General features: G+C 34.9%; 5 protein-coding genes across 13 annotated transcripts; 2 read left to right on the top strand and 3 right to left on the bottom strand.

Annotated features, from left to right (window-relative positions):
• The first annotated feature begins 1,605 nt into the window (after positions 1–1,605).
• On the top strand, positions 1,606–3,776 carry eIF2Balpha (eukaryotic translation initiation factor 2B subunit alpha). 2 transcript variants are annotated; one of them, XM_019843779.2, is made up of 8 exons: positions 1,606–1,933; positions 2,042–2,112; positions 2,192–2,331; positions 2,751–2,867; positions 2,962–3,074; positions 3,166–3,310; positions 3,387–3,512; positions 3,625–3,776. In XM_019843779.2, the coding sequence occupies exons 2-8, from the start codon at positions 2,067–2,069 to the stop codon at positions 3,772–3,774; spliced, it is 837 nt and encodes a 278-aa protein (XP_019699338.1). In that variant the 5' UTR covers positions 1,606–1,933; positions 2,042–2,066; the 3' UTR covers positions 3,775–3,776. The 2 variants fall into 2 exon arrangements, with proteins under 2 accessions (XP_019699338.1, XP_011148255.1); XM_011149953.3 differs by having other exon boundaries at positions 2,011–2,112.
• A 1,759-nt stretch (positions 3,777–5,535) lies between these two features.
• Positions 5,536–12,927, bottom strand: FER (tyrosine-protein kinase Fer). Of its 7 annotated transcripts, none has more exons than XM_011149956.3 (16): positions 12,443–12,927; positions 11,953–12,373; positions 11,700–11,873; positions 11,454–11,550; positions 11,174–11,369; positions 10,784–10,921; positions 10,494–10,703; positions 10,117–10,300; positions 9,629–9,799; positions 8,814–9,047; positions 8,447–8,623; positions 8,155–8,368; positions 7,880–8,032; positions 7,388–7,510; positions 7,188–7,310; positions 5,536–6,804 (listed from the first exon to the last, which is right to left on the bottom strand). In XM_011149956.3, the coding sequence occupies exons 2-16, from the start codon at positions 12,163–12,165 to the stop codon at positions 6,662–6,664; spliced, it is 2,550 nt and encodes an 849-aa protein (XP_011148258.1). In that variant the 5' UTR covers positions 12,166–12,373; positions 12,443–12,927; the 3' UTR covers positions 5,536–6,661. The 7 variants fall into 7 exon arrangements, with proteins under 7 accessions (XP_011148258.1, XP_011148257.1, XP_019699359.1 ...); XM_011149955.3 differs by having other exon boundaries at positions 11,953–12,358; XM_019843800.2 differs by having other exon boundaries at positions 12,449–12,927.
• Positions 12,928–16,280: 3,353 nt separating this feature from the next.
• On the top strand, positions 16,281–23,696 carry Ns2 (nucleostemin 2). Its single transcript, XM_011149961.3, has 3 exons — positions 16,281–16,416; positions 16,683–18,947; positions 23,415–23,696. Exon 2 carries the CDS (start codon positions 16,686–16,688, stop codon positions 18,912–18,914), a length of 2,229 nt encoding a protein of 742 aa, XP_011148263.1. The 5' UTR covers positions 16,281–16,416; positions 16,683–16,685; the 3' UTR covers positions 18,915–18,947; positions 23,415–23,696.
• On the bottom strand, positions 18,922–22,616 carry LOC105188476 (uncharacterized). Its single transcript, XM_011149962.3, has 2 exons — positions 21,933–22,616; positions 18,922–20,046 (listed from the first exon to the last, which is right to left on the bottom strand). The coding sequence occupies exons 1-2, from the start codon at positions 22,411–22,413 to the stop codon at positions 19,289–19,291; spliced, it is 1,239 nt and encodes a 412-aa protein (XP_011148264.1). The 5' UTR covers positions 22,414–22,616; the 3' UTR covers positions 18,922–19,288.
• Positions 23,376–26,017, bottom strand: Oscillin (glucosamine-6-phosphate isomerase Oscillin). 2 transcript variants are annotated; one of them, XM_011149964.3, is made up of 6 exons: positions 25,830–26,017; positions 24,937–25,086; positions 24,470–24,754; positions 24,001–24,359; positions 23,727–23,808; positions 23,376–23,531 (listed from the first exon to the last, which is right to left on the bottom strand). In XM_011149964.3, exons 2-5 carry the CDS (start codon positions 25,058–25,060, stop codon positions 23,731–23,733), a joined length of 846 nt encoding a protein of 281 aa, XP_011148266.1. In that variant the 5' UTR covers positions 25,061–25,086; positions 25,830–26,017; the 3' UTR covers positions 23,376–23,531; positions 23,727–23,730. The 2 variants fall into 2 exon arrangements, with proteins under 2 accessions (XP_011148266.1, XP_025161038.1); XM_025305253.1 differs by lacking the exon at positions 25,830–26,017 and adding an exon at positions 25,630–25,823.
• Between the last annotated feature and the right edge of the window lie 113 nt (positions 26,018–26,130).

The raw sequence follows: 26,130 nt of genomic DNA, 5'->3' as shown, positions 1-26,130 counted from the left end.
AAAGTGGGCAAACTGTGTGATCGTGTATATCGATCTCATGAGAAACTGTCTTTGTGTGGGGTCGATATGCAACTTTCTAAACTTTCGTAAACTTTGTACTGGATTGATGACGTAACGTTGACGAGAGACAGTAGAAAGTAAAGCTTCCAGACGCATTACGAAGTTCTGTGTTTACATGAATAACAAAAACGTTCTATTATGTATGCGTGAACACAAAACTTCATGATACGTTATAAAAATTAATATTACTCATACAAGTTTTTTTAACTCTATTATGTCTTTACATGTCTTTTTATCAAAAGATAAGTAAATATTGACAAAATTGACAAGCATGTATCTGTAGCTAAAAGAGAAATATTTATTCTATATATATATATACATTATAGTTAAAACTTAATATTTTATTGAAAAGAAACTTTCCACAGTCGTGAAAAGATATCGTGATTTCTTCTGTCAGTTCCCGCTACTCTATGCTCATTTTGGGCAAAATTGTACTAATCTATTAACGCGCGTGTAAATATAAAATGAATAATGTATAGAAAAAGACAAAAAAGTTTGATTCAGATGTAAAAGGATCATAATATATCGAAAACTGCATTTGTTAAAATATAGGTCGAATAAGTGTTCCAAACTATGAAATAATATATTGTGTGAGAATGAAGCAAAGCAAAATTAAGCTTTGCTCGTTTCAAGGATCAGTTATTAATTGAATTACCCTATGGCCTACATTGTATATTAATTAAAATGTAACATGAAATGTAAAAATATACTGAAGTTATTGGAAAAAAAGCAATGATAATAGCAGTAATAAAAATAAATGCTATTCTATTTACACAAACCTTTTTAAAATAACTTATAAATAATATCATATGCATTATATATATATATATATATATATATATATATATATATCACACACACACAGTCTCACGTGTATTACATAATTAATTTATTTTCAATTTTTTATTGCATATTCGCGAAATTCTCAGATTTTATAATTATTTACAGAAATTAAAACATTTTTTCTTTTGACAATGGAAACTAAGCAAAATTTAAAGTTATAACTTTGGGAAAAATAATGGTAACGAGTTGATTCAAGAAAAATTTTACAAATTGAAGTACCTAATTTTCAGTCGTAATGTCGAATATGAAATCTACTTATATGCTCTTTTACAAAACTACATGAATATAAATCAAAATTCATTAAAGATTTTTAAGATATCTTTCAAACCTTATTCACCATGTGCACTTTGCTTCTTGTTTCTTGATATATATATGTATAAATGAGCGCACATGCATGGGTTTAAATATAGCGCGTATCCTTATTCCGTGTCACGTGATCTATTTTAATTTAAACACATCCGGGTACAGACGATGGTGGCGCTGAAAAACTTGTCATACTCGTTACCACCCAAAGAATCTGGTGGTCTGTTCTTTTCAGCTGCACTACTGAACTGGTGCAATAAGTTAAAGTGAGAAAAAATATAGTTGTCTCATGTTAACTTATTGCACTAGTTCCGCAGTGTAGCTGAAAAGAACAGACCATCTGTCTGTTCTTTACAGCTGCACTGCTGAACTAATGCAATAAGTTAACATGAGACAACTATATTTTTTCTCACCCTAACTTATTGCACTAGTTCGACAGTGCAGCTATAAAGAACAGACCCTCTGTATCCCCTACTCTGTTTCAATTTGGCAACGTGATTAAACACATGGGCATAGATGTGACACTATCAACAACTACTAACATATTTAGTCAATAACAAGAAATAGATTTTGCAATATTAACGTTGATTTAATATATTGCATAAAATAACTATTAGCTTAATTAATTACCAGAATAACAGTTGTTACAAAACTAAGACGAAACGAGTGATAGATATTAACAACCAAGAACCAGAGGATTAATAAATTAAGACAATGGAAAAAGACGGTATATATTGATGTTCTATGTTGTTTCTCTCTGTTGTTTTTGTTAGATAATGAAATAAGTCCAAAAAATATTTTCAGAGATTCGTCAATATTTTAATGATATCATTAGAAATGAAACGGATGTATCTGCTGGTATGGCTGCTATTCGTACTTTATTAAAAGTTTTGGAACGTTCCAAGTGTAAGTGTATTATTAACTAAAGAAGAAGGCAGAACTTTGCTATTTACTCTACTATCATATATTGCTATTTTTATTGCAGCAGAAACAGTTCAAGAACTTCGGATTTGCTTACAAGATGCAATCGATGCAATCTGTTCTACAGAAAATCCTGTTACTCCAATTGCTTCTGGAAGTGAATTGTTTCTTCGTTTCATCACATTAGCAACACTAGATACACCTGTAATAATCCTTTATTAATATTGTATGACACTTTATAGTAGTTTTTTGCTAAACAATCTTTTTAAGATATATTGCCACTATCTTCTGAAACTTGCATTGAGACTCGGTGGATAGCTTATTAATCATTTTTTTCATGCAATTTTTCTGATGTAATAAGTATAAATTATTAGCTATTGCGTCACATACTTATACTATGAATTGTGCAATATGAAGTATCAAACATCAATTGCAGTACTATTTGTTAGATATATCCAGTAGTAAAGCATATATACAACAATAAAATTCTATGTTGAGCTAAGTTAACTGTAGCCAAAGGATCAATGATAAATTGCTTATCATTGCTTAGATATTGCTTAGACTATTACAAGTAAATTTGCTGAAATTTTTTATATCTAAATGATATTTTATTTATGTTTTAGTCATTTGCAGTGTGTAAACGTATTATGTTGGACAGAGGTAAGGTGTTTTATGAGAAACTTGTTGCTGCGCGAGGAAAAATTGCAAAAGTAGCAGCCCAGTTTATTACGGATGGCTCAGTAAGTTAAATATGCATCAATTGTGAAGAAATTTTATGTATATCAAATATCTTAAATATATCAGTCTTCTGTTTATACTGTACTTATGTTTCAGATTATACTCACACATTCGAAATCAAGAGTAGTACTGCAGGCAATGAAAGAAGCTGCTGCGAGCAACAAAATATTTGAAGTATATGTGACATCATCATCACCTGATAATAGCGGGTATAAAAGTTCACTTTAATCTTATGACATGTAATAACTACATTTATTGCAACTATTATGAATTCTGAGATTTGCATTTTATCTTAAACAGAGAAGAGATGTGTCAAAACTTGACAAAACTAGGAATATCTTGCACAGTAATCTTGGATTCTGCAATGGGATATGTAATGGAAAAAGTAGATATGGTAATGGTTGGAGCAGAAGGTGTTGCAGAGAGTGGTGGTGTAATCAATAAGGTATAGCGATAATTTAATTAAACAACAACGCGAAAATTCTTATAGTCTAAAAGTATTTTTTCTGATCTTTCTACAGATAGGTACATATACAATGGCTATATGTGCAAGAGAGATGAAGAAACCATTTTATGTATTGACAGAAAGTTTCAAATTTTCAAGAATTTATCCTTTGAATCAGGTAGACCTACCAAATGAATTTAAGGTAAATTGGAAAATATATATACATTGTTCCTTTGGTAGATGGTTTCTTAATGAAAAGTATGCAAGAAATTTGATATGATTAAGTAAAAAGTAATTGTCATTTTTTGTTTCAGTACACATCCAGTACTTTAAGTAAAAACCTAGAGAAAGAACATCCCTTAGTGGATTATACACCACCCCAATACATTAATTTGTTGTTCACTGACTTAGGAATTCTGACACCTTCAGCAGTTAGTGACGAACTTATTAAATTATATTTATAATTCTTAGAGCAGTTGTCATTTACCTCCTTGGTATGATTAAGCAAATTTTTCTAGGAAAAAACAAAAGATATTTCATACTTTTATAAAATATTCTCCATAATTAATAATTAATATACAATCTTTATTGACGTTTTGTGTACATTGAGTATTCCTATAAAACAAAATAAAGATAAGTATTTTCTCTTCTTTTTTTGTATTGCACACATTCTATATGATAATAATTGATAAACTCATTTATATATATATATATGTATAATTATATGCCATAATGTAAGATTGAGTTTCTTTAAAATTCTTCATTGGTTACTTGCAAATACAATGTATTTGTATATTATATGATTCTTACGTATCTATTCACAAGGACTGTCCGCAATTATGTGCAATATATAAACAGATGTTAATACAAAAGTATGCAAAATCTAATACTAAGTTTAATAATTGCAAGAACTTCAAGTTATCAAGTGTAATGGAAAGTGTCAAAAATGTCATAATATATATAGATTTTATATATTTATAATACAAACGATATATGCATTTACATTTCATTTGTACACCTTGCTCATATATTGCACACAACGATAGTGAATAATAAAATTATCATTACGGGAAAGTATTTCTTATACATTAAAATACTATACTGCGAGATTCTTAATTCTAGTTCTTTTTTCTGTTTGTTTACCTAACAGTATAGTTTACATATGAATATAATGTACAAAAAAGATTCAAGTTATTAACATAGCCTTTTTATTAACTTGTAACATTCCATATATTTATTTTTTACATATGATATGTTACAAGTCAGCTTGGTATTCACACACTGTTCGTGTACAGTTGACTTTTTTCTTCAATTCTTTTATCATATATATATATATATTTATCATGTATATATGTGAGAAAAAAAGTCTATAAAATAATTGAACTTGATATCAAATATTCACGTTTAATTATTGGCAATATTCACTATTCTTATTAAACAAAATTTAATTTATACAAATATACAACTGTATTGATTTTCTAATATTTGACTAATTTTGAGTATGCAGTAACATGAATGGTCAACATGTATTGCATAAAAAGTCATTTACTATTTTGTAAACGACTATGTAAGATTTAGAGTTATTAATATATATTAACAACTCGAAATATTTAATTAATCATTAATAATTTATATTTAATAATTAATGAGATAACTTTTTTATCGCCTGCATCAACTAACGCGAGTAATAAGTTATTGCTTTTTAGAACATCGTTCGAATAAGTTTTGAGTCTCTCATCCATCGTCGTCAGAAGATTGTCAGTTCAAATAAGACATCCTCTATATACAAATGTAGCAAAATACAAAATTTATAAAATCCTAATTGCATATTTCATATACAAAATTTGAGATGTTTCAACTGTGCTTTTGATTCTTATGTAAAATACAGAAAATTTATAATTTAACGTTATAGAATAATATATGATTAAAAATATGTATATATATATATATATATAGACACACACACACACACACATATACATACACACATTGCTCATTACAACATATTAATTAGAACACAGACGATGCAAGAACTAAATAAATAAAGCTTATCTGTTCATATACTATGAAAAATAATACATAATAATACAAAATATATGCGTGTGCATAGGGTTGTCTTGCCTCTTTATTATAAAAAAGATCTTGTTCCATAGATAAGTTGAAAATAAAAACCTCAATGAAAATCGCAACTAATGTATTTTACAAATAATAAATCATTAAAGTTGTCTAATCACACAATGACAATTCGCGCATTTATTTATGGTACACTTTTAGACAGAAACGTTTTTTGTCCCACTTTCATATACATTTTCTTTATATAAAATGAAAAAGAAATTCTGCTTCCTGCATCTGCACCAATTTCAGTTAGATCAAGGCTATTATTAGTACTTCTCCCGGTGTTATTCTGATTGTGACATCAGAAAACGACACGCTGTGTGTGAAAATTCTTTTCCATCGCTCTTATAAAATAGAATAGAATAAAATAGAATTCGTTCTGAAATGTAACGAGAAAAGCAAGACAACTTTCCTGTTGCGATATGTACAACATAACTTGTACTTGACGAAGGCGAACTTATACATCACCCCATTTTTCACACATACAGGATATAAATGTACGCCTATTACAAATTTTCAAAACATATAAGTTCAGAAATTATTTCTTTCTGTCATATTTCTTTCTACCGTGCCTTGAAATTTGTAATGAATATTTATTTATATCCTGTATGTATGTGCATATATTCAAATACTATCAAAATAATACAACAGTAATGACTCGTTGTAACACAAGCTGAAATACATATGGACGGAAAGAAATATAATATAATTTATAACATCGCCAATATAAAACATGATCATTACGTGGTATTCGTAGTTGACATGATTTTATATACAATGGCTTATTAACAATTATATATACATTTTGCAAATTCACAAGTGTACTCAGTTTCAATACGATTTAAACACATCTTTTTTTTCTCGATGAAATTTGGAACGCACCTGTTAAAGTTAATTTTAGAAGTTAAAAGCATTCAAACCGTACAGAAACTGAATATGTACACAGATATATATTCAAATATTATAAAAACTATATGCACAACGATTTGTGCACGCTTTTCTCGATAAAGTCACTAGCATCAAATACAAACGAGCAACAACAAATTAATAAAATATAATCACGATAAATCACGATAATTTTGTACATTTAAGTTCCAAATTCTGTATACTGTCGTGTGAGATTTCAGTAATAATATGTAAATATACAAAATGATGGTCAGCGAACTCGATGTCAAGAAAAACTAGCACCAACTTGATACACTGCTTCTCTGTATTCATAAGAAATACCTCTAGTACTCACAGATACGCTTGAGACAGTGTCTCAACCACTGTATATATCTGATCAAAATGCGGCCGTTTCTCCGGTTCATATTCCCAGCATCGCAACATTAAACGGTAAATCTCGTCGGGTGTTCCATCCGGAGCAGGCATTCGATATCCTAACAGAAAAATATGCATTAATCAACAAAATACAGAAAAAGATGGTCGGGAACGCTTTCTCATAGGAATTTTTCTGAACTGATTTGAAATTGGTATACGCGTTTACCAACTTTAAATCAGTTTGGAGAAAAACCCTCTGAGAAAACATTTTTGAGCACTCAGTATAACGAAAGTATATATATGTATATAAAAAAAAAATATATAAATGTATATAAAAATTCTAATTATTCATAATTCAAACGTTATAATATACATAGATATATTGATTCGTAATCAATTACTCGTCAGTCTCTATTTCTCTCTCTCTCTCTCTCTCTCTCTCTCTCTCTCTCTCTCTCTCTCTCTCTCTCTCTCTCTCTCTCTCTCTCTCTCTCTCTCTTACCTGCATCTATCTTTTCGCGTGCTTGTGAATTCGACATACCGCTGTATGGATTGCCGCCTTTGGAAAATATCTCCCATATCAAGATTCCGTAGCTCCACACGTCGCAGAGCGATGTGTATTTGCCTATAACAAGTTTAAACATACTGTTAATTAATATGTAACACTTCACAATAATATGACTTCACATTAAAGTGACTTACCGAAATTTAGTGCCTCCGGTGCGGTCCACTTGATGGGAATTTGTTTCATGCCGCCTGAAACTATGTATTCTTCCTCCTCCCGTGACATGCCGAAGTCGGAAATTTTTACTATGCATTCGTATCCTGTGGAAAGTCATTTTCAACATTATATACGGCTCCATTCGTCACATTCAATCGACGAATCCTCGTGCAATTGTCATAAAGTTCATTTAAAATATAAAAGTAAAGTATGACAAGAGCCAAATTGCAGATTTAGTTTGCATTTATTGAAAATTTTCTGTATTCTGCAGGTACAATTTATTGTTGAAATGTTTCGATCATACATTGTGGCCATTTTTACCTGACTATCAACATTAAAAAATATTGCCGACGCTTTCATAAAACCTTCTCCCATAAACTATACCTACTACTGGCTCTTAAAGTGTTCTTCATCTCCATATTTTGATTTTAATCGAAGAGTTTTACAATTTTTCATTTAAAGTTCACATTTACCTACGAGACAATTGCGAGCCGCCAAGTCTCTATGAATACAATACTTAGATTCCAAGTAGCGCATACCAGCTGCAGCATCCTTACACATACGCAGCTCTTCTCGTTGCGTTATTGTACTAGCGTTTTTTCGCAAATATGTGAGTAACGAGCCACCTAAAGTTAGCGATTAGTCCTCATAAATTCCAACATTTCTTCGTTACAACATAATGACTATTCGTGTTACCGCTATGTTAACGTGATAAAACATCATTATCGGAATAAAACAATCGTCTTACCAGGCACTAATTCCATCACGATCATGATTGGCTGTTTCTGCACGCATATACCGATAAGTTTAACTATATTTGGATGATCATATTGCTTTAGTATTCTCCCTTCTTGTAGGAACTTGCGTTTCTGCTCGTCCGGTAACGTTACTTTGCAGGTTTTCACGGCCACATCGGTCTTGCAAGTTTTCAATTGTGCTTTATAAACATCCCCAAAATTCCCCTGTACGTCAAATCGACCGCGTCGTTATATTGCGTCATATAAAATGCCAGGATAGAAAGCTATTGTCGGTATACTTACTCGACCTATTTTCTCCAAAAGAATGACATCATCGTTATTAAGTTCCCAGCGCTCGCGCAAAATTGGCGTCTTAAGAATAGCACCAGATCGACTAGTCACCGGTAGACTCGACAACCATTGATGCTTGATCAACTCTTGGATAGATGGAAATGTGGGTCCTTCGAACCTATAATGTCCCTATAATAGCATGCTTTAAATGTAATTTGTTTCCTTAATGTAAAGAAATTCTATGCTATCACAACTATAATCACAAATTTTCTTTTTATATAATATTAAAAAAAATAATACACACACACACACACAATATTTAAAAATTATGTCGAAATTACATATAAAATAACTTTATATGACTTTAAAATTTTCTTACCTCTGGCGTAGTTTGTACAATAAAATGCTTGTGACCATCCCAACATACGGATAAAACTATCTGACATTCGTCATTCCTTGTCGTTTCGCGTACCAAAAAGTCCCCCTCATTGACGAGTAATCTTACAACTTCTTCCCTCGGTAATACTCCGTGAAACCACTCCTCTTCCATAAGCCCACCATTGCCGTTACTTTTTTGGTTATTAGTTAAATGGGAAATTCCGCGCAATGGTACCTACAAGACAGATTTAATTTATGAAAACGAACGGAATCTCACTTAGCATCATAGTACTCGAAATACATTTCTACATAAAATATAGAAAAGCCTATACATAGTAAAAGATTAGTGTTAAAACATTCACTTGCATGCATGAAATTCTTCTCATGCTTGTAAAATTAATGAAATATCATAATTGAACATATATCAAACAATATGCATATCTATTGAACATGCAACGCATTTTGTAATTATAATAAATTGTACAACTATAACTTCACACGGTACATAAAAACACGACGACAAGACGTTTATTTGTAAATCTCTCTCTCTCTCTCTTTCTCTCTCGCGCGTCATCTATAATAATTATAAAAACATATCCTTGAGAAAGATACTGCCTTAATTTGTGTGATAGTATCATGATATAAGCACCACTATGGAGTAGAAGCTGAGATAAATGTATTGTGTATTGAGAAGTCTGTATCACATTCTTGATACAAAACACATCGATTGTTTGTAGAATGTCACTTTTTGCAATCGGCCACAAGAAACATATATGAGCACTCAGACACCACGCGGATAAAATTTATAACACATACAACAGGGGGAATATTGTCTGCTTTGACTGTAGGTCCTTCACTATTCGCCCTAATCACTCCATTTTTTGAATCATTAATTGTTGGCAAAGATTTGAAAGGTGATTTAAATATTGTCATGAATCGTTGGTTTCTTCTTAACGTAAATAGACCACTGTCTGGGATTGTGTTTCTCTGTAATATCACTAAATCTAACTAACTTGTAATTCTGAACAATGTTGAAAAAAACTAATTGAGAGCAAGAACGTTTTTACATTTATATACAATATTAGTTTATTACAGATCGCAAAAAAATGTTTCGTTTTTCCTGAATACCGAGATCTGATTACGACCAAAACCTAACTATTCTTATATGGATATCAATATTAAGAATTGGGATACAGTAATATAATACACACACTATGTACTATTGACTTCATATATCGATAAAATCGTTTCGTTTTGTTAAGATAAATAGAATAAGAAAAAATAATACTTGAAGATTTACTTACTTTGCTAATGGCAGGTGAATCGGTGAAAGAACCTTCCATGGAAAGGTCACAACCCGAAGGTAACTCTTCACAGCCTAATTCATTGAGAGCACCTCTTATGACATCTATTTGCCTCTGTAACTTCTTTTCCTGACAACGTAATCTCAATTCTTCTCTTTCACGAGAATAATCCAAGATTGAGATTCTGGTGACATAACATACAAAGATAGGTTGGTTAAAGATTTTATAATTAAAACTGAAAAACTCGAAAATTCGAACTATAAAGCATACTGCTGTATAGCCGGATCAGTACAGATCAATAGACAGAACAAAAATTGCATAAATAGAACGATATTAACAAACAATTTAATATGCCATATTAATGCGACAATTCATACTTAGAATCACTGTTGTTTTCTTGTAGGAATTGCGGACTTTGTCGATTTTGTTGTGTGGTCTTGAGAGAAGTTTCGAGTTCTGTCAGACGACTTCTCAACCAATCTATAGTCAAATTATCCACGGTCAATTTGTTCGGTGATAATTTTCCTGAAGTGTCATCTACAAGATTCTCATCAAATGTGAATCTGATTGGAGACACCGGCCTAGTTCTACATTAACACCAGGACTCGTGACATTTAGGTAAATGTATATAAATCAATATATATAAAAATGAGTAAATAATACATACCTATGTTTTCCAATAAAATCTCTATACTCTTCGATAGGCTTCACACTATCGACTGCCTTTTGCATTCGTATATGTATTTCTAAGAACTTTTCTGTTGTAAAATCACAATATTTTACAATATCATGAAGTATTCCTTTCCTGAAAAAGTATAAAAAACATATTGTACGTTACGAATGAGAATAACAATTAATTTGCGTAATGATTATTTTACCTTCTCCATTCTAGTAGCATGCAAATGAGAATCAAGAAGAATATTAAAACCTTGCTTAGAATCAAGAATAATGGGAGAAATAAAATTATGCTTTATTGATACTTTGATATGAATGTTTATATATATATATATATATATATATATTGGATATTGTACTAATACTATAAAACGTAACTCACCATGAAGTTATAAATTCTTGGTGAATAGCTTGTTGCCGATGAAGCAAGCTTGGCAAGTAGCAAGTTCTTAAATCATGCTCACATTCTGTCACAGCACCCAATAATAATACATATTCATTGTGTGTTAAATGAAGTTTCCTGCATGCTTTCTGGTACTTTTCTCTCACTTCGTCTAACTTGCGACCACCTCTACCAGCTAAAACATATTACTATATTATTTTTTCATGAAGCAGATATGATTCTGATAATCATTATATCAAGACCAATACAAAACACCTACATTTAACATAATGTTCTTCAAATCGTGACCTCATCAATTTATACATTTCCAGATTCTTCTGATATTCCATTTTTTTCCTAGCTACATCATCTGTTAACTGAATAACAGATCAGATAAAACAAAATTAAATTCATTGAATAAAGAACAAATATAGGCAACAAATAGTTTCTGTTAAGATTCACCCAAATTACTAATTTATTTTATCCAACATCATTTGCATTTCATTATATATTCTATTTTACTTACTTGTTGAAACTGGTTATTCAGCCAAGTCTGCTCCTCTTGATACAACTTTCTGGCTCTTCTCCTTTCTGCATACAATGCACTTAATTGATCCACTACAATATTCTCAATAGAGTCAGCCTGTAGTTTAATTAACTTTGCTGTCTGATCAATAGAGTCCATTATGTCTTTCCAGCTCTACAACATACAGCAATGTATAGCTTTAGATTTTTATATACATCAGATATTCAACAGCAACATATACAAGATGAACTACCTGTACTATAAGACTCCCAACAAGATCTTCGTTACGATCAATCTTCTTCCCCTGAGTAGTAAGTGAGGAAATAGTAGAAGCATACTCGCGGTCAGACTTGATCTTTGTTGTGAGACATCTTCTCATAGTCTCCAGCAATTTGATTTCAGCATCTTGGCGACCCAGCAATGCCTCATGTGATGCCTGACCTTGTAGGCTTGTGGAGAAGCCCATCCTTGCTTACTATGACCATATATGGTTGTCAGCAATATATATTCAACTGTAGTTCACCCTCGATCTTATCAAAATAGAATATCCTGATTCTGTCATTCGCAGATATTCTGACATTTTTCTTCCTTATACTAATGAATATCTGTCTTAGGTTGGGACTACAATATTACTGTATCTCTTTCTCCTGTCTTTATCCCTGTTCAAATATCGTCTGTATTCATATATCATTAGGATAAAAGTTAATCTTTAAGATCTTCCTCATAAATATCGTTGAACTTACACGTACTGAACGATAGTCGACCCAAGAAATAGTTTCCTAGAAATAGTCGGCGGACAGGTTGCCTGACCAGTCCTCACGTTTCAGAAATACGGCATCAAATTGAGTGCTCCAATTTATCGATTTAAACAATCTATTAATTGTATTCAGTACTCTGCGATTCGAATTATCGATGGAGAGACAATATTCCAACATTCAACTAAAAAATCTTGGCCTCGGCGCGTCGAACTGCTCGCACCCGTTCGCTCGCTCGCTCGTTTGTGAAACGACGACGACGTATCCGGGATCGTTACATGACCAGCGTCGCCAACGACATGCCGATGTTACTCAATTCCGGCGCGTCCTCGCGCTCGCGCGCAGCTCTGAGATCAACATTTATATTTATAGTCGTATCCCAAAATTATGGAAAAGTTCACTTTTACCAGTGAAATACCGCCATGGGCTGCGTCGCACAATGATATCGATCACGAAGCAAGTTCACCGACTCCTCCTACCTCTTATTCGTATTGAAACAAGCATCAACGAAATAACACTAAAGATCGTTAACCTTGTAAGCTTATTTTGTAACTTTTAACGATAACGGCTGCATTCAGCAGACTCAACAGTTGGACAACATTACTAGATTTTCCACTGAATCTCGCTCCTGATTGGTACATACTTCTGGGTCTATGAAGAATCTAAAAGAATGCTCCAATCACAGACAATAATCACTAAGCGCTCTCTGATCAATTTTTCTGAACGCGGCCAATGGCTGTGTTCTAATATTCACTGCCAGCACTGAAATTCTATAGTATACGCAGAGAGTAACCTGAGAGCGGCCAATACGACATTTTCTGCGACACCGACTTTCCGCAATGGGAAAGGACGCCATCTGCATCCATTTTGAGAGGGGAACTACGATAGTACATCCACTTTCAGGTCTCGGTGGTAAAATCTGCATGTGGTGGAAGTCCATGCTACATCCACTTTCAGGCGGTTTATGTCCGTGCTGCAATGACAGTTGCCATCTCTATGCCAGACTATGTCCGGTGGTCTAAAAAGAGCGGAGGAGTGGGGAGAGGAGCTGAAAAAATATAGTCCTATATCAACCCTACTTTGTCCATAAAGCTCGACTTTCAATTCACAGTAGAAACGGAGATATTAACATCACAAGTTAAACATTTTAGCTTACTATATCTCCTAATCGGTTTAAGATACAGGAACGCGCTCTTGCCACAATGTAGTCCTATACCAACTCTAATCTTACTATAAATTTCCACTTTCAATTCCCAGTAGAAGCGGAGATATCAACGGAGAAATTGATATCAACGGAGAAAGGTTGGAAAACTTTAACCTTCGATATCTCCTAAACGGTTAGAGATACAGGCCTCGGTCTGGCACCAAATTAAAGTCCTCTCAAAACCCTACATTTTGCCGTAAATGGCGACTCTCTACTCCCAGTAGAAGCGGAGATATCAACGGAGAAAGGTTGGAAAACTTTAATCTTCGATATCTCCTAAACGGTTAGAGATACAGGCCTGGCTCTGGTACCAAATTAAAGTCCTCTCAAAACCCTACATTTTCGACTACATGGACGAATCTCTACTCCCAGTAGAAGCGGAGATATCGACGGAGGAAGGCTGGAAATCGACGGAGAAAGGCTGGAAAACTTTAACCTTCGATATCTCCTAAACGGTTAGAGATACAGGCCTCGGTCTGGCACCAAAATAAAGTCCTCTCAAAATCCTACATTTTCGACTACATGGACGACTCTCTACTCCCAGTAGAAGCGGAGATATCGACGGAGGAAGGCTGGATATCGACGGAGAAAAGCTGGAAATCTTTGACCTTCGATATCTCCTAAACGGTTAGAGATAAAGGCCTGGTTCTGACACCAAATTAAAGTCCTCTCAAAACCCTACATTTTGCCGTAAATGGCGACTCTCTACTCCCGGTAGAAGCGGAGATATCGACGGAGAAATGTTGGAAGACGGATCTCTTTCTTTAAAGGTTTGCAAACTCTAGAACTCTGCGAGGGGCATTCAGATCTCTAATAATTTTTTTCAAATTTGAAGAATGAAGGGCCATCTTCACAGAGGTGATGGAGCGAACACATTCTCTGTCTCTCTTTTGCTTGGCTCGTCGAAACAAGTGTAGCGGAGGGCGGGGTCTCAGAGGAAGTGTCATCGACGTAACGTGCAATGCTTGCGATGCCCGTGTGTTGTATGCAATACGTGCATTTGCTTAAAAAATGAAAAAAAATTTATTGTGATACACGTATGTTGTATGCAACATGTGCATTTTCCTAAAAAACGAAAAAAAAAATAATTGGCGAAAAAGGACAACGCCAACCGCCAAGGAAATGCGAACCACCGACCTCAACCCCGCGAGTCCAGCGTACTTCCGCCAAGCCACACGCTCTTTGAGAATCTCACTCCTTCATTTGGTTTATGAAGCACTCGCGATTTTCAATCGCGACTTTCTTGCAAACGCTTCAATGCTACGCCGTATCTTTAAGTGCAGTGTTAATTTGTCATGCAAATCTATCGACACAACGAGTTTAGTCGAAATCGATTGCTATTGATCATCTCGTTGGATTCACGCCGAGAGTGAAACGTCAGTCTCGGCCGTGTGTCGGGAAGCACAATCTCGGCAACGTTGCGAATCAGAGCGAGATGGAGAGAACACATTCCCTCTTTCTCTCTCTTTCGCTTGTCTCGTCAAAACAAGCCGAGCGTAGGGCGGGACTTCAGACGGATAGACGGGAGCAGTTTCTCTGTGTGTGTGTGCCGACTACATTCTTATATAGAAACGTACGGCAATTGAAAATGTTTAAGCATATACCCTGAGATTCTATCTGTTGCGTATGACACGTGTGTGTGTGTGTGTGTGTGTGAGTGCGTATATGCACACGTACGTCACACACACTTTCAATGCAACACATGCACACGGACACAACAGCGCTAAAAAACGCCTGCCGGAGTATAAATAAATACTAAAGTAACGCTGAAATATTTTGGAAAATAATTTTGGATACACACAAAATATTATCTTATTATCATATATTTATATATCGATCGTATATAATCTTATGCGATAAAATTAAACGATAAATCGTATATAATCTTCATGATATTAATCATATACAATCTAAATTCTTTTTTTTTTTGTGCATGTTAACATGTTAATTCATGTTACAAATGCATAACAATGCGCGAGACCGTGCTTGTCAAGTACGCTATTATGGTTGTAGCACGGATATAAACCGCCTGAAAGTGGATGTAGCACGGACAGCCACCAGATGCAGGTTTTACCGTTGAGACCTAAAAGTGGATGTAGCATCGTAGTTCCCCTCTCAAAATGGATGCAGATAGCACCCATTCCCAGTGCGAAAAATCGGTGTCGCCGAAAACGCCGTGTTGGCCGCTCTCAGCTTCCTCTCTGGTATACGTGACATAAACTATGTATTTTCAGTACTGGCAATGAATTTCGGAATGCAGCCATGCTAATGACATTTGGTCTGTTCTTTGTAGCTGCACTGTGGAACTAGTGCAATAAGTTAGAATGAGACAACTATATTTTTTCTCACTTTAACTTATTGCACCAGTTTAGTAGTGCAGCTAAAAAGAACAGACCAATAGGCTGCGTTCCGAAATCCACTGTCAGTACTGAAAATATATAATTTATGTCACATATACTATAGATTTTCATTGCTGGCAGTGAATATGGGAACGCAGCCATAATAGAAAAGGTTTCGACCAATTGCGTTACTCATTTCAAACTGTTACGGACGGTTACAAATCGAGCAATTCAATTGGTCGAATCTGTCATACCTTGCGGAAAGTATGTATAATGGCCTTAATAAAAGGAATGACACGTGGCCGTAATATTTAACGTTTAGAATCTGTATAGGTTTCGTGCATCATTCGATATATACGTTGAACGATTATTAAAGTTGTAAACTACTTACATAATTTAAGAGAAACAATATATAATTGGTAAATATATTTGTCAATTTTCATTTAATATCTTTTTTATTTGTCCCGATTATATAGGTCCTTGTCCGAGTTTAGGTTATATATTGGTTATTCAATAGGTTAGTTCACAAATAGAAAAATATTGGTTTTTATTTATAATTTATAGGAACAATTTTATTTAATTAAATATTTGAATTAATAATTACAAAATATTTAATATCAATTATAGCGTTACTTTTTTTTTATATTTCATACTCTATATATTAAAAATTATACATTTATTACAGACAATGGCAAAATCACGAGCTACTAATAAACCTCCGCGGAAGCAAGGTTTTAATCGTTCAGGACATAGCATGAATCCTGAACGTCCTACAGAAGGACTGAAAGGTGTTGCTAAAGTACGAAGCAAAGCAACTATAAAAAGATTACAGATGTATCGCAATCAGAAACCTAAACGTAATCGTGTTGGTGAAATCATTAGCCCTGCACCGTTTCAAGGTTGGCATAGTTCTGGTACCATGTCACGTGTGGAACCATCTCGAAGATGGTTTGGAAACTCAAGAGTTATTTCTCAAAATGCTTTACAAAAGTTTCAAGCTGAATTAGGCTCTGTTATGAAAGATCCCTATAAAGTTGTCATGAAACCTACTCAATTGCCTGTAACTTTGCTTCAGCAGAAAGCAGCAAACACAAAAGTACATCTATTAGATACAGAGAGTTTTGAAAGTGTATTTGGTCCAAAAAAGCTTAGGAAGAGGCCAAATTTAACAGTAACTTCATACGACGAGCTACAAAAACTAGCTGAGGAAAAAGAAGATACTTACAACAAAGATAAAAATACCAAAGATCATGATCTTATTCGTGAAGACACGGGTGTAAAGGATGCGCAGAGAGACTGGGTGATGGCAGCAGGACAAAGCAAACGGATATGGAACGAACTGTACAAAGTTATCGACTCCTCCGACGTTGTCTTACAGATATTAGACGCGAGAGACCCGATAGGCACTAGATCTCCGCCTGTGGAGAAATACCTGAAGACCGAGAAATCGCACAAGCATCTGATATTCATTTTAAATAAAGTGGATTTGGTACCGACGTGGGCCACACAGAGATGGGTCGCTATTCTGAGCAAGGAACATCCAACGATTGCGTTCCACGCTTCCCTCACGCATCCTTTCGGTAAAGGCTCTTTGATCAATCTGCTGAGACAGTTTGCTAAGTTGCATGTTGATAAGAAACAGATCAGTGTAGGTTTCATAGGATATCCCAATACGGGGAAAAGCTCCGTCATAAATACCCTGCGCTCCAAAAAAGTCTGCAAAGTAGCACCTATCGCTGGCGAGACGAAAGTGTGGCAATATATAACTCTAATGCGCCGCATCTATCTGATAGATTGTCCCGGTGTTGTTTATCCCTCAGCAGAAACTGATACAGAGAAAGTGTTGAAGGGAGTCGTAAGGGTGGAACTTGTTCAGAACCCGGAAGATTACGTGTCATCCGTTTTGGAGAGAGTGAAGCCCGAATACATGCGAAAAACTTACAAGATCGAGGAGTGGGAGGATCATATTGATTTCTTAGAAAAGTTGGCGCGTCGCAGCGGTAAACTTTTAAAGAAGGGAGAACCCGACATCACGATCGCGGCGCGTATGGTATTGAACGATTGGCAACGTGGTAAATTACCGTTTTATGTCCTACCTGTGGGTTTCGAAGAACCGCTATCTAAACAGCCAGTAATTGACAACACAGCAATTGAGCAAGATAAGATAGCAAAACTGATTTATAACGAAGGGATAGAAGAAGTTGATAGTCAGTCTCAGCAGAAGTCAATGAAAAACCCAATAACAGTAATGCAAGATTTTAGAAAGATTCGCGTCGGCTTGCAATATTCCGGCGACGATGTCAAGAATGATCTCTACGTGAATCAGGATAAATCTCTTCAAGTAGAGGGTGAAAGTGACATGGAGAGTGAGTCGGAATCAGCAGATGAATTGGAATTGAAGGAAGATAGCTCCTGTACAACAAAAGATAAAACTAATACAGATCCACAGGAATCGGATAATTTAAATAATTTAGAAGATAAAGAATGCCATTATCCTAACGACGAAAATAACGATGAGGACAACGATAACGTTATTGAAAAGAGTGACGAAAAGACAGAGAAGGAAGTATCAGCTGTGAATAAAGACGATAATGACCATTCTGATACAGAAATTCGATTGCCTATTGAAGAAGACAATTTAAAACAGAATGTGTTTGACATGGCAAACAAAGATTACGATTCCAGCGACAGTGAGATGTTTGCTACCGAGACAGTCTGCAGCAGCGGTACGTTCGCTATCTCATCCGAATGTTCTGCAAATAAAGAAAAAACATTGGAGAAGAAATTAACGAGCAAACAGCGAAGAGCTCTAGAACGTGCTAATAAGAGAAAAAAAGTTGGAAACAATTTCTACGAAGTCACGAACGTGAAGAACAGGAATAGAAACAGGAAAATTCCAAAGATCAAGAGGAAATAATAAAGCGTTTCGTCGAAAAATGACTGCATTTAGGTTTGTAATATATAAGATACATGTACATAGCAAAAATACATATTTATACATAGCACATGGTCAAAGGAAAACAATATTTTTTCTTTCTCATAATTATTGAGTTTGTAAAATTATACGTCCACCTCTTTCATGTAATTCATCGTCGCATTTTAGCGCGGTTCTATAAATTTCATACATGTATATATATATATATATATAATATATATAATACACACATCACATTATCGCGCGACAGATGAATGCACCATCAGCGATAATATACGATAGGGAACACCTTTTTGTATAGCAAATAGAGATAATGCGTTTGATATACCAGAGAACGAATTATCTACTGTTTTATCCTAGATCCAATCGTGTTCAACAAAATACAACACAATTTGTCGTAATCGTTGTAATAATGCTTGATTGCCCGAGTATGAATGCATGACATTTTTTATCTTATCATAGTTGAACTCAGTCTCCTTTGCGTCCAGCGTAAGAACTTTGAGCATGAAACATAAGTGCATGAATTCGAGCTGGGCATCACTCGACAACTTAGCATCGAATTCTTTCCTTGAGTACGGTCGTGTGTCGCAACCCATATGTTCCAACACGCTCGTCAGCGTGTCGTGATAGAGGTCTATCAGTTCCTCTACATGATTTCTCTGCACCTCATCCGTCGTGCTAGAGAATAGGTAGAAGACCATTTCGCGCACCGGACTGAGGAACAGATAATTCTGAAAGTCCACGAACTTAATGTCATCCACGTGGCCTTCTTCGTCACGGTGAAACATGATGTTGTTCACCCAAAAGTCCGAGTGAATAATGCTGGACCACGGCTCGTCGGGTATGGCGGTGAACAGAGAATTCGTATCATCCACCGCGGTGGACAAAACCGCTGTGCATCGATCGATATGTACGTTTATCACCGGATCCTCTTGCATCTTGTTCAGTATCTGCATATGTATTTCCTTGAAGTCGCGAGTATCGAACTCCAAGCATTTAGCGCGTTTTTTCAGCTCCTCGAAGTATTCCGGTCTCTTCTCCTTGGTCGCCATGCCCAATGCGTGGAACCTCGCCATCGCGCGTATCGCGACTTTCGAATGCTCGAGGTCGTAGCCTGCTCGTGCAAACAAAAAGTTAATACGCTTATTATGTCTTGATATGTATTGAGTAATAATATCACAAAGAAGATTAGTAACTTCAACTTCAGTTGAATTTGCAAACATGTCATAAAAGGAGGAGGGTCCCTAAGGCCTGTTTTCGGCATCCTTCAAAATTGGGCCAAAATGGCTGGAATCACTTCCTTATACCCTTGGAAGTAATATTTAGTCAATTCCAGCCTAAACGGAAGTATTTAGAGTGTATACTTCAAGTATACATGGTGCATCAGCACGCCCGTATCAAGCATTTCTTTGGAAAACTAAGCGTTTCTGAGAAAAATGTTTCAGATAAAAGTTGGATGGTTTCAAGGGGGACATAAGATGGTGTCATTGGTTTGACCTTGGATAATTAATAATTATTAATAATTAATAATAATTAATAATTATGCAAGATTAAAAACTAAAAAAGGAGAAAAAATAAAGAAGAAAAACTCAAAAATAACAAGATATCTTCTTGCGTAATAAGAAAATTTCGAGAAGCAGCTCTAACAAGAACTAATTTTATTTTTATTATAACCAGGTCCCTGGATACGCGCATACACGCATTTTGTGTATCTCTGACATTAAGATGTGAGATCGGGTCCGATATAAGGCCATGGACATAAGCAAGACTTGGTCTATTGAATTAAAAGCTTAAGGATCGTAGTTGCTCAAAAAGGTACTTACAGTTCTTAAAATAGTTCTTTTCAAAACTTAGTATTAGTAGCCTTGCGGCAGAAAATACGTCAGTCATTTCTTTCAGAAGTATTTGTAATAAATGTTTCTACGTGATCTACGATAGTGTTTTGGAAAGCTCTCGAGATAAGCTACAAGATATGTAAAAATAGGGGGTTCTATATAAAATATTGAAATCGACATTCACGTGACCTTCAAATGACTATCCAAGGTCAAACCAATGACACCATCTTATGTCCCCCTTGAAACCATATAACTTTTATCTGAAACATTTTTCTCAGAAACGCTTAGTTTTCCAAAGAAATGCTTGATACGGGCGCGCTGATACACCATGTATACTTAAAGTATACACTCTAAATACTTCCGTTTAGGCTGGAATTGACTAAATATTACTTCCAAGGGTATAAGGAAGTGATTCCAGCCATTTTGGTCCAATTTTGAAGAGTGCCGAAAACAGGCCTTAGGGACCCTCCTACTTTATAACTCGCATCTTGAAAGTCGAATGAGATTCATACAAAATTACGAAGAAAAACGTTTATCCAATTATCAACGCAACAATTTACACGATTTATAGCCCTCATTACTAAGGCCATAAATTGTGCTTACGATAAGAGGATAGATATCATCATGTTACACGACAATGTGAGACGAATCTTTATAATTGATTTATCAAACGCATTTCTATAATTCAGCTTCAGTTCCATTCCTGCGTTCATTGTTTGTTCTATATTTACTATCCGTTTGACGTAACGTTCTTAATGTTTGAATGACGTAACGTTCTTAATGTTTAAATGACGTAACGGTCTAATGTTTTCTGTTACGAAATAAAAAACAAATGACTAATATGAAAAAGAGAAAATACATGTCTGCAATTTAGAAGATGCATAGTTGCGCAATATGGTACGTTAATAACGCGCTTGTATAAAAAAGCCGACTTATCTATTAATTTTTTACAAAAGTATTCTCAGATAATGACATTGAGAAATGAATATTCCACGAAATACTTCATATTTCATATCGGGATACATTGGAGTGCAAAGTGCTTATTCACGGTTGAGACTTCATGTGACAACACAGATACTGCATTCATATATCGAGTGTTTCCAAAGTGCGTTCCATTGTCGTTCCGAACAGCAATATAAGTGATGACGCAAAGAATCAACACTACCTTTGGTCCTGTCGCCGATGTAGTAACCACGCGCCGTTAAATTCTCCATTAAAATAACTGCGTCGTCGTCAAAATCGACCTTCGGGTCCAGCGACATCCGGGACTGATAATACTTGGGCAGTATGTTGAACAGTTGATTCTCCTTTACACCGCTCTCTCTCTCCATTTGATTGTAGTTAGGTATTATGTTCTCGTACATGAAAATCTCTTTTCTGAAAGTATATGGACTGTCAAAGATGTTCCGCTGATAAATTGTGGGCGGTGACATCTTCGCCACAAGGTGAAGATCCTCCTCGTCCGCATTGTCGTCGCGTTTGATGATGGCGTGAACGCTCAGAATGGTGCTGCCGTAATTCTCGCCGGGCGGTAGCAGGTTCTTTGTTATATAACGCACCACAATTAGGCGATCGTCAAATGTACGCCTCAGTAACGGCTGCAGTTCACGCAACTCAATCGTCTTCAGCTGATGTTCGTCGCCCATAGTCGCAAGGAAAGAATCCGTTCACCTGTCTTACACCTTGTCGTTTCTCGTGTCGGACCGACACTGCTGATGACAACGGCTGAGTTAGTCTGAGCATAAAGTCTCATGCGCTTTTGCTCCCACCAGCGAGAGTTACTGCTCCCACTAAGTAATCATTCCATAATGTCCAGAGAAACCACTCGATTCGTCTCCCCTATCATCTAATCAATCTTTGCATCACGCTTAGTCATCATTATGTAATCGTATAGTTACACATATCGTGACACGTATATGCTTCGGCGCCTCTCTGTACCATGAAGTCTATAATGTAGACCATGAAAGAAGGAGGGCGTATTAGGTGGTGACAGGACCTGCATCATATTTTCGTCCCGAAGAGAGAAAAATATCGAGAGCACGGTAGTCACCAGACCGGGAATCTAACCCGGGTCTTTCGCTTGCCGGACGACTGCTCTAAACCACTGACGCTCCACGCTCACGACACTCTCCTCTCCCTAGCTAACGTTAAGAGATGAGATTGATCTTTGGGAAAGAGGCGTTGCTTTGCCGATTCGTGCGCTATTCATCAGCTGACTAACTCAACGTCATCACTGGTCTACCACGCCTGCGGTGTTAAAACGTATCACTAATTCCCCGTTTCTCTCGGTCGTTCAATCCATTTGACCTCGTTCATGGAGGTCTTTCAGTTTCTCTCAAATGATTCATATAGACATTACGCTTCGCTTGCCGTTTGGCCAATGACAGTCATCTCTTGATCAAAATATTTATCACGTCGAAATAATTATTCCTATATAAGAAACTCCTGCAATATACATATACGCATGTACGATATAAAGAATACATTTATTTTGGAAAAAGTAGAACGATAATACAAAAATATATTTCCCTGATATTTATATATGGCAGTAAAATAGCGTATAGAATTAAAATATTTTTATATATAAAATATGATTAAAATAATGAATGTAAAAATGTTGCGTCATATTTTATAATTTCTTTCACAGCGTGATTGTGCCTGTACTCCTGATTATTTGGGATTTTTTCCGTGTAAATCCATTATGATTGAATTCTTATTCTCATAATTCTTATTCAACCTGTTGATTACGAGTATCTGCTAACAACTACAAGAAAGAAAACATGGTAAATTGTGGATGAATTCTCTGGAACTATAATTACGATTTACACAAAGTATGACAAAATTTATGAGAATAAATACATGTAGTATAACATATGACAAATTGTTACGGAAAAAAATGAAAATGAATATATGGATTTTACCAGTGAAATTTATTGATTAAAAAATCTCTCATAAATACCATTTTAATCGTTTTGCACCGCACGGCGGGGGATTGCAGGTCCATCTTCTTCAATCAATTTGAGATGTACATCACTAAGAGCCTAAACAGCATATAAAGTACGTACGAATATGTAAATACAGATACATATATAAACATATAAATTGAATAAGTAAATATAAATTTCTGACGGTATATACAAATTATATATACATAATCCATTTCACCGACTTAACATATTTCCAATTTACCACACAGAGACTAGTACCCAAAAAAGGTACGCGTTATAGATTACCTTGAAATATTTCACCGTTTTCACACGTAACTCTAGAGTCGCGTCCTCATCACAGATTATGAGTGTACGAGGATGTTGTTGAAACGCAGATACCGTCCACATATGATTAATACCTTCTTCAATCGCTTTGTACAGTGCAAATGCTTTATGAGAGCCAGTGATAAGAATCATTACTTCCTTAGCATCCATTACAGTACCGACTCCTACGGTTAACGCCTGCTTCGGTACTTTAGCAATATCGTTGCCAAAGAATCTCGCATTAGCTTCCAAGGTATCTTGCGCGAGAGTCTTCACTCTCGTGCGAGAAGCTAACGATGAGCCCGGCTCATTGAAAGCTATATGTCCGTCTGGACCGATACCTGATTTCGCAAAATTAGTATTGTAACTAGTTAATATCCTCGAACATTCATTCAGACTCATTAACATTTATGGATCCGTTACTTTCGCATTTTCATAAATATTACCGTACCTCCAATAAATAATTCTATTCCACCGGCCTCTTTGATCTTCTTTTCAAAATCGTCACATTCTTTCTCAAGATCTGGCGCGTTTCCATCGAGTATATGCACATTTTTCGGATCGATGTCTATATGTTTAAAAAAATTATGGTGCATATAATGATGATAAGATTCCGGATGATCTCTTGGTAAATCGACATATTCATCCATGTTGAAAGTCTTAACATACTTGAAGGAGAGTTTGCCTGCTTTATGAAATTCTATGAGCTTTTTGTACATTCCCAAAGGTGTACCACCTGGATAATTTGAACAAAAAAGACATACAAGCTTAATAAAATCTTCTATGTACTTTCTCTAACTGATACTGATTAGTTCAACCTTTACAAGTGTTCTAAATTTATATACATACAGTCAAATTATTTTTCATGTATCATAATGAGAAAAGTACAATATATGAAGTATAAAAATCATCATATACCTGTAGGTAAGCCAAGTACAAAATACTTGTTTTCATTGGGATTAAAATCTTTGATTCTCTTTAAAACATATTTTGCAGACCATTCTGCAACATGATCCACTGTGTCACAAATTACTAGACGCATTATGAGTACTTAATTATAATTACACACTGCAAGAAAAGAAAAAGATAAACAAATAACAGAATTAACATATCTATTCAATATATAATTGTATAAAAATAATCGGATAATTATATAATCAAAAATGAAACGTATATATTTTATTCTGAATATAAAACATATAACAAAACGAAATTAAAGTACATAATATTACAAACTAATTAATTAAGCATACTAATATTTAATAGAAACATCAAAATGTAGATAATAAGCACAAGTTGCCTTAACACATACACGTCTTTAAGATAAGCTTTCGACATCGACCTTTTATCTTGTACTGATACTGAAAAGTGTCGAGTTCATCGGCATATTTAGCAACTAAATGTGTTAAAATGGATCGCTTTTGAATATTATTCAGCAAAATTACATTTTGTTAAATTATTGAAAATGAAATATTTTTATATAACACACACAAAATTATAACAGAATACACATAGATATCTGTTATATTTTAAATAAACAAAATATCACGTGTGTATTGTGCAGTAAAAATTTTAAATTTTAACTTTTGAAGTTCTTAAATATTACGCTACCTTCTTTGTCATTCTTCGACCATTTATGGAATATTGTTTTCGAGGTCAACTAACGCTGTGGTTGACCTTCAACTTATATGTAGCAAGCAAAATTGCTCTGTTATTTCTCCAATTCATTTTTTCCGCTTACATCATGATAGACCAATGGATCCATTTACTAATAAATAAACTGATAAGAAGTAATTTTAAAAAACACAAACCTGTTATGTGAGAATGTCGTATCTGCTATTCGCAGCTGTTCCACCGGTTAGTGAATGATCAGCTGATCAGCACTAACTCAGTCTCAAGCTGCTCCTTTCGTATGTGTTCAGTTCATTAAATTTTTTAATAGTTAGCACACTTGTTTCATTGCGACGAAGTTTCTTATCACAACGTTATCATCCAGATATAGACACAATCTAAAGTTCTTCCACTGTGTCGTACTTCTCATTGGTTAAACTTAAACTAAACAATGAGACAAATTTGACAAATCATGAGCTGCAATGAGGTTAAGAAACAAAT

This window comes from Harpegnathos saltator, unplaced genomic scaffold (assembly GCF_003227715.2).
Source record: "Harpegnathos saltator strain DR-91 unplaced genomic scaffold, Hsal_v8.6 scaffold684, whole genome shotgun sequence".
NCBI classification, from domain to species: domain Eukaryota; kingdom Metazoa; phylum Arthropoda; class Insecta; order Hymenoptera; family Formicidae; genus Harpegnathos; species Harpegnathos saltator.
Note: the sequence above shows the minus strand (reverse complement) of the source record. Positions and strands in the feature narration are given on the sequence as shown.

Coding starts and splice junctions, on each gene's coding strand:
- Ns2 (XM_011149961.3), top strand. CDS start 16,686: ATGGCAAAATCACGAGCTACTAATAAACCTCCGCGGAAGCAAGGTTTT.
- FER (XM_011149956.3), bottom strand. CDS start 12,165: ATGGGCTTCTCCACAAGCCTACAAGGTCAGGCATCACATGAGGCATTG. Junction 11,370..11,453: donor TGAAGAACATTATGTTAAAT/GTAGGTGTTTTG, acceptor AATATGTTTTAG/CTGGTAGAGGTGGTCGCAAG. Junction 8,624..8,813: donor TTGTACAAACTACGCCAGAG/GTAAGAAAATTT, acceptor ATGCTATTATAG/GGACATTATAGGTTCGAAGG.
- LOC105188476 (XM_011149962.3), bottom strand. CDS start 22,413: ATGGGCGACGAACATCAGCTGAAGACGATTGAGTTGCGTGAACTGCAG. Junction 20,047..21,932: donor CATCGGCGACAGGACCAAAG/GTAGTGTTGATT, acceptor TTGCACGAGCAG/GCTACGACCTCGAGCATTCG.
- eIF2Balpha (XM_011149953.3), top strand. Junction 2,332..2,750: donor TAGCAACACTAGATACACCT/GTAATAATCCTT, acceptor TTTATGTTTTAG/TCATTTGCAGTGTGTAAACG. Junction 3,075..3,165: donor TCATCACCTGATAATAGCGG/GTATAAAAGTTC, acceptor TATCTTAAACAG/AGAAGAGATGTGTCAAAACT.
- Oscillin (XM_011149964.3), bottom strand. CDS start 25,060: ATGCGTCTAGTAATTTGTGACACAGTGGATCATGTTGCAGAATGGTCT. Junction 24,360..24,469: donor AATAGAATTATTTATTGGAG/GTACGGTAATAT, acceptor TTGCGAAATCAG/GTATCGGTCCAGACGGACAT. Junction 23,809..24,000: donor AAACGGTGAAATATTTCAAG/GTAATCTATAAC, acceptor TATGCTGTTTAG/GCTCTTAGTGATGTACATCT.